The 7,649-nt window shown below is 53.5% G+C and overlaps 1 protein-coding gene across 1 annotated transcript in view; it reads left to right on the plus strand.

Annotated features, from left to right (window-relative positions):
* DNAH9 (dynein, axonemal, heavy chain 9) overlaps positions 1-7,649 on the plus strand; it is a 257,020-nt gene that overhangs the window by 152,734 nt on the left and 96,637 nt on the right. Inside the window, exons 56-57 of the mRNA XM_014962673.1 lie at positions 2,583-2,747; positions 5,647-5,787. Coding sequence (XP_014818159.1) covers positions 2,583-2,747; positions 5,647-5,787 — 306 coding nt within the window. The remainder of the gene's footprint in view (positions 1-2,582; positions 2,748-5,646; positions 5,788-7,649) is intronic.

The raw sequence follows: 7,649 nt of genomic DNA on the forward strand, positions 1-7,649 counted from the left end.
TCCAAAAGCTGCCTCTGGAGCATTAAATCACTGCGTGTGCCACATGCCAGTCAGTGTGGCCCAGAATGTGTCCCAGTTCCACGTCTGCTCCTTCATGGAGCTGGTTGCACCTAGAGCAGGTTGCACAGGAACCTGTCCAAAACCCACCTGGACAAGTTCCTGTGTGATCTGCTCTGGGTGGACCTGCTTTGGCAGGGGGCTTGGACTAGATGATCTCTAGAGGTCCCTTCCGACACCATGGGATTCTGTGATTTCTTTCAGGGCAGTAAAAAATTATTTTGCAAGTTACTTGAATGTCTTGGTTGTGTCACTTAAGAACAGTATGAGGATTTAAAACTGTGAGTCACACAGAAGCGTTTTACATACCGGGGTGTTAGCGATGGACTTCATTTATGTAGAGGATAGTCACCAGGATTTTATCTTAGTAGCGTCCAAATCAGATGCACAGCTTTCCTACAGGATGTTTTCTGTGGTAATGCTAAAAATAAGCATTCACAATAGAACCGTACAGTGAAATAACATAATATACCTGAAATCCAGGAAAGATGCCATTTCCCCGAGCAAACACATAGATAGGGCAATCACATTTCATGGGAGATAAGCCTATTCTGGAGGATCCGCTCAAAAAGGAGCCAGATGAGAGCCTTTGTTTCCACCATGAACAGCGTTAATGACTGATCTCTGAAGAGGAGAGGAAAATGGAACAAGCGTCTGGGGAGAAACGGAGGGAGCATTTCACAGAAACTGGAAGAGTTTGCACTATAATTCAGAAGATCAACCCTTAAAGCAGACTGGTTGTTATTGGGCTGGATCTGCTTGGCCACCTTGGTCCTGAGTTTGCAAATCCTTTGTCAGGGGGGCTTTGTCGTTGCACATAGAGCTTCTAGCACAGTAAGGCACTGGTCCCAGTGAGATCCTCAGACCAAACCGTGAGCATTGAGGCTGTGACTTTGCCCTCCGATCTGGTCCTGAGGTGCCTTGAGCTCATCTCTGGACCCAAGGGACGTTGCTGTTGTTTCTACCATCAGGTTTTATCCCCGTGGTCCTCATTGCTGGTGTGACTGATGTCGGTGTGTAGTGGTTCACCAGGAGGGGTGAGAAGCAGCAGGGACTATCCAGGCTGACTTGAGCCCGATAAATAGATACTTCTGAGACAGAGATGCAGGATATGTGTGTCAGTGTGAGCTGATGCAGGCAGGACACAGGAACAACCACAAAACCATGGATTAAGGGCAAAGAACAAATTTAATGTCAATACCTCATGGATCGGGGAACCTCTGAAGCAGCACCCGGGCAGAGGCAGGCAAGCAGGGGACGCAGGCACCGTGGAGTGAGAGTCCTTGTTAGCAAGAGAGTCCTTGTTAGCAAGAGAGTCCTTGTTAGCCAGGGAGTGAGGGAGCGAGAGCGCTCCCACTTGCTGCTTGGGCCTGTATTTCAAGGAACTCTTCAACAGCAGGGCAAGAATCCCAGGTGCTTTTGATAAGGAGTCCATCCCAGGCCTGTGTTATCTGAGTGCAGATGTTCTACTTGTTGAGCACACAAAACTAAGCAACAAGTCGTGTGACAGATGTGTTTTCCAGCACCCCACACGCGAGTCACTTGAGGGTATTTATGGTCCTCCTCACCAATCTTCCGTTTCTTTCCCACAGTTTCTTCTGATGGGGAATGAAGGTCTTTTCCTCCTGATTAATTTCCAGCATTTTAATACTTTCCTAGGGAAAGGGCTGAGTTCATAGAATCATAGAATGGTTTGGGTTGGAAGGGACCACAAAGCCAGGCCATGATGACATTCCCTGTGACACTGCACTCTCTCGGGCTTGAGGAAGCAGCGCAGAGACAGGGTGACTGAAATCAGACACAACAGATACAGGGAACATTTCTCTGACCAAAGGGGCTCTCTCAGAGGGGTTGCACAGCCCAGTTCCTCTGCCAATGGGGAGCCAAAAGACAGTGGTGTTCCCCGAGGAAGGCAGAGCTCCCGGTTCAACTTAGAAAAAACAATTCCCCTATAGAATGAAAAAAAAAACCTCACAGAATCACAGAATGGTTTGGGTTGGAAGGGACCTTAAAGCCCCCCCAGTGCCACCCCCTGCCCTGGGCAGGGACACCTCCCACCAGACCACGTTGCTCCAAGCCCCCTCCAACCTGCCCTTGAACCCCTCCAGGGATGGGGCAGCCACAGCTTCTCTGGGCAACCTGGGCCAGGCTCTCACCACCCTCACACCAAAGAAGTTCTTCCCCACATCTCATCTCCATCTCCCCTCTTTCAGTGTCAAACCCTTTCCCCTCATCCTATGGCTCCCCTCCCTGATCCAGAGTCCCTCCTCCTGGTGGGGAGGACTGTCCCTCCACCAGTTCTCCTGGTGCTTTCTGTGTTGTTCAAGGTTTCTCTGCGTTGGTGGCTTGTTGGGTACAGACTGATCCCCAAAGCTCTGCCCGTGCCCAGGAGTCGCAGAGAGCAGGAGGAAGTGATGTGGGACTGTGGCAATTGTCAGTTTGAAGCCTATTCCTACGTGAAGGTGGTTAATCCTTACTTTACTGTGTGTTTTGTGGCTAAAACTTTTTGCATTTATTATTTGCAGTCAGATCTCACAAAGCAACAAAACGGATTCAAAATCACCTTGAAAACGTTAGAGGACAACTTGCTCTCTCGGCTGTCATCAGCATCTGGGAACTTCCTGGGAGACACAGCATTGGTGGAGAACTTGGAGATCACTAAACAGACAGCTGCAGAAATTGAACAGAAGGTACAGAGACAGCGATAACCTAGAGAAAGCATGCGTGGGATGTTACCTTTAAGGATTTCTGAGTGGACTGTAACTTCTTTCCTCTGCCCATCTCTGACCCTCTGCTGAGTAGAGAATAGATAGTGGTATAAATTGAAGTGCTCTCCCTTCTGGACAGCTTCAGGCTATTTAATTCTTCGGAGCTTTTGCATGTTAAATAGCCTATTTAAGACTAAGAGAAAACATCAGTCCCTGATGTAAAAACAATAAAATTTGCACACTGTATCAAGGCAGATTTAAACTGTTCTGGCGTAATCCTGAATATATCACACTTCCTCAATTAAGCTGGATTTTAGTACTGACCAGGGACTGGAATTTGTTGAGTTTGCGATCTTGAGTAAATCTGCAAGAACTCGGGTATTTCATTCCTTGGAGTATAAATCAGTGTCTGTATTAGCTGTGCAGTGTCAACATCCTCACCTGCGGTGCTGGCCGTGATGGCTGCATGGGCTCGGTTCAGCGGTTTCCCTGGCGCTGCGGGGGCTTGAGAAAGTGTGGTTGTCATGCCACGACTGTGACAGGCCTCCTATAGAGCCACTCTCAGCTGCTTCGCTCCACAGCCCTCCCATCTTCACAGCCCAGGCTTGTCCTCCTCCAGCCCGCCAGTCCTTGCGCTGGGCTCGGGCTGGAGCGGCCTCTCCCTTCCCAGTGCTGTCACCCCAGGGACCAAGGTACTAATGACCCTACTCTTTAAAAACTGCTGGCCGTTCATGGTAGATGAGGTGCATTCAGCCCCCTCAGGAGGGTTTGTTTGACCTCCAACAGGGGATGTTGAAGGAATGTTTTGACCTGCCGAGCTTGGTATTTCCCTCTTGAATTAGGTGTTCCTGAAGTACTTTATTAATTTCTAAACGAGTTGTGGTTGTAAAGCTGGTCACTACCAGATCTGTGGCAACAGGGACGGATTTTGGAGTTTGCACCTCGTTTTTATGGGTTGGGTACCCACAAGCTGTCTCAGGGCCCTGTTAGAGGTCTCCTCAAATCAGCCCTTACACTGTTCTTGGTCTGCCTACTCAAAGAAGAACTTTCAGCCAACATTTTCCTTCCTGTTGAAGTGCTCCCTGCGCCATTTACAGAAAGCAACTGTCTTCTCCCCCTCTGGATATTTTTTTCTAGATTTATGAGTTGTTTTGGGAATGAGATATCTAAAAGTTAGATGCTTAAGTCTAAGGTGGGCTGCCATTATAGTCAGTGGGGAAACGTGTGCTGCCAGAAGCACCTGATGGAGACAGGGCATTCGTGGCTCCCTTCAGTTGCTCTTTGGGGGACTTGGATATTACAGTTTGTCATTGCTCATGGGGATGTGCAAAGAGCCCAATCCCACCGACTCCAACGCGTGCTGGTTGCATACGACAGGTTAAGGCTCAGCCTATGCTTCGTTGGGAAGGTTGATGTGCCCCAGCAAGATGTCCTCACGCCAGCTCAGGTCATGGGAGACAGAAAGCCCATGGGGTGAGTTTCGGTGGGGGCTGTGTCGTGCCCCCATGGCACGTGCTGAGCTCTTTTCTGCCCCGTCCCCACTGCTGGGGGGCCTGGCAGCTTGTGGCTGTGTGGCAAGACACTGATCAAAGCCAGAGCCTAAAATAATCCCCCAGAGACTCGAGGGTGTCACTTTGTCCACTGAAGTGGACTGAAAGAATGAACAGGACTGAGATGATAACGGGGTGATGCATCTGCCAGAAGGATTTTCAGGTGCCCATCCCAGCAGCTCTGCAGAGACCTGGCCAGCAAGGCAGGGGCGTGTTAAGGTGTTGAGGAGAGGCAGCAAATAGTCGTTATAAATTAGCAGTTGTCAGCCTTGGGGGAAGCTGCTTTGAGAGCAGCACTAGGTCTGTTCAGACCTGTGTTATTAATGACCTGCACAGGAGGAGGACAATTAGCAGGAGAAACTCATTGATAAGAAAAACAATTCCAGTTAAGAAAGAGCAGGGATCCCAGTGAGAAGCTTGGAGGGGGCTGGGAAAACAGAGCACTGGGCAACGGGGTGGGAAATGCTGCCAAAAGGAGAATAGGGCAGAGGAGGGGGGATGTGGGGAGGGGGTGGCCCAAGCCTGGCTGCACCGTGGTTGGGAGGGCAGGGACTGGGCCCTGCAGTGGTCGCATGTGGCTTGTCCAGACCTTGGGCTGATGTCCCTGTGGGAGATGTTGGGAGGGGGCGGCCCAAGCCCGGCTGCACCGTGGCTGGGAGGGCAGAGACTGGGCCCTGCAGTGGTCGCATGTGGCCTGCCCAGACCTTGGGCTGATGTCCCTGTGGGAGATGCAGGGGATCCTGCCCCTCTGCTCCGCTCTGGGGAGACCCCCCCCCAGTGCTGTCTCCAGCTCTGGGGCCACCAACAGCAGAAGGACATGGAGCTGTTGGAGCGGGGCCAGAGGAGGCCCCCAAGGTTCTGGGAGGGCTGGAGCCCCTCTGCTGGGAGGGGGGGCTGAGAGAGTTGGGGGGTTCAGCCTGGAGAAGAGAAGGCTCCACTTCCAGTCCCTAAAGGGGCTCCAGGAAAGCTGGGGGGGGACTTTTTACAAGGGCATGCTCCGATAGGACAAGGGGAAAGGGTTTGACCCTGAAAGAGGGGAGATGGAGCTGAGCTGTGGGGAAGAACTTGTTTGGTGTGAGGGTGGTGAGAGCCTGGCCCAGGTTGCCCAGAGAAGCTGTGGCTGCCCCATCCCTGGAGGGGTTCAAGGGCAGGTTGGAGGGGGCTTGGAGCAACGTGGTCTGGTGGGAGGTGTCCCTGCCCAGGGCAGGGGTTGGCACTGGGTGGGCTTTAAGGTCCCTTCCAACCCAAACCTGATTCTATGTCAGCCCTCCCCCTGGGCTCGATTCACAAAGATGTTTCCACAGGAGCTTTGTTCTGTGTTTTCCTCCCAGGTCCAGGAGTCGAAGGTGACAGAAGCCAAGATTAACAAGGCCAGAGAGCACTACAGGCCGGCTGCTGCCCGGGCCTCGCTGCTCTACTTCACCATGAGCGACCTCCGCGCCATCCACCCCATGTACCAGTTCTCTCTGAAGGTATTGTCCCACGAGCTGCTGGAGGCAGCGTCACTGCTTCTCTCTTACTGAGGCTCAGAGTCATCATCTGAGGCCATTTGGGGATATTTGAACTTCCAGACAAAAAAGGCGATCTAACCTGACCCATTCTGCTGGTTTGGTTTTGTGGAAAAAAAAATCCTATAATTTCTTTCTGTCTTTGTCTTCTTAACGTAAGGGAACTGCTGGAGAAGGTCCAGCGTAGGGCAACAGAGTTGGTGGAGGGGTTGGAACATCTCCCTGCTGAGGAAAGGCTGAGAGAGCTGGGGCTCTTGAGCCTGGAGAAGAGAAGGCTGAGGGGAGACCTTATCTACGTTTACAAGGATCTAAAGGGTGGGTTGAAGGAGGATGGAGCTGGACTCTTCTCAGTGGTTCCCAGTGACAGGACGAGGGGCAACGGGCACAAGCTGGACCATGGGAAGTTCCACTGGGATGTGAGGAAGAACTTGTTTGGGGTGAGGGTGGCAGAGCCCTGGCAGAGGCTGCCCAGGGAGGGTGTGGAGTCCCCTTCTCTGAAGATCTTCAAGCCCCACCTGGATGCTCCTGAGTGATGTGCTCTGGGCAGCCCTGCTTTGGCAGGGGGTTGGGCTGGATGGGCTCTAGAAGGTCCCTTCCAACCCCATCAATGCGGTGGCTCGGTGCCTCAGTGGTGTTGCAGAGGTGGTTACAGTGGTGTCGCAGTGCTGGGCAGTGCTCGTCAGGAGAGGTTTGCCCCAAACCCGCTGGGGTCTCTGGGCAGGGGGGGCTCCTCCCGCTCTGGGTGGGAGGGGCGGGGCTTGGGCAGCCCCCACAGAGCCCCAGGAGGCTGCTCCGAACGCCCCAAAAAAGGTCCCTCCATGTCAAGGGCTGAGTGTGGATCGAGGGCCCTGCTCAGCCCCCCGTTTGCCGGGCAGCCCCACAGCGGGTTGCCAGGGTGGGGTCGGGTTAGATGAGCCTTAATTAGCGGGTTAGATGAGCCTTAATTGGCTTTTCCTTCAGTTTTTGGATTTTTTTTCGAAGCAGTTAATCCTGTGGCAGGACCCGGCCTGACGTGGCGTCACGTTGGGATCCTTTGTCACTGAAACTCCAGGCAGTGTCTTTGCAAAGCAGAACCTCACACGGCTCATGGCGTAGGGTGGCACCTGGATGCTCCTGAGTGATGTGCTCTGGGCAGCCCTGCTTTGGCAGGGAGTTGGACTGGATGGGCTCTAGAGGTCCCTTCCACCCCCATCAATGCGGTGGCTCGGTGCCTCAGTGGTGTTGCAGAGGTGGTTGCAGTGGTGTCGCAGTGCTGGGCAGTGCTCGTCAGGAGAGGTTTGCCCCAAACCCGCTGGGGTCTCTGGGCAGGGGGGGCTCCTCCCGCTCTGGGTGGGAGGGGCGGGGCTTGGGCAGCCCCCACAGAGCCCCAGGAGGCTGCTCCGAACGCCCCAAAAAAGGTCCCTCCATGTCAAGGGCTGAGTGTGGATCGAGGGCCCTGCTCAGCCCCACGTTTGCCGGGCAGCCCCACAGCGGGTTGCCAGGGTGGGGTCGGGTTAGATGAGCCTTAATTAGCGGGTTAGATGAGCCTTAATTGGCTTTTCCTTCAGTTTTTGGATTTTTTTTCGAAGCAGTTAATCCTGTGGCAGGACCCGGCCTGACGTGGCGTCACGTTGGGATCCTTTGTCACTGAAACTCCAGGCAGTGTCTTTGCAAAGCAGAACCTCACACGGCTCATGGCGTATGGTGGTTGCTATGGGGCAGGCTATGGGGCAGGCTATGGGGCTGACCGGGCCGGCGTTGCGGACCAATGGGGCGAAGGAGCAGAGTCTCAGCACCAGCAGAGCCCGGAGCAGCGACCCCCAACTCTGCCCCCTAAGTGCCCCCCC

This window comes from Calidris pugnax, unplaced genomic scaffold (genome assembly GCF_001431845.1).
Source record: "Calidris pugnax isolate Ruff unplaced genomic scaffold, ASM143184v1 scaffold470, whole genome shotgun sequence".
Classification (NCBI taxonomy): Eukaryota; Metazoa; Chordata; class Aves; order Charadriiformes; family Scolopacidae; genus Calidris; species Calidris pugnax.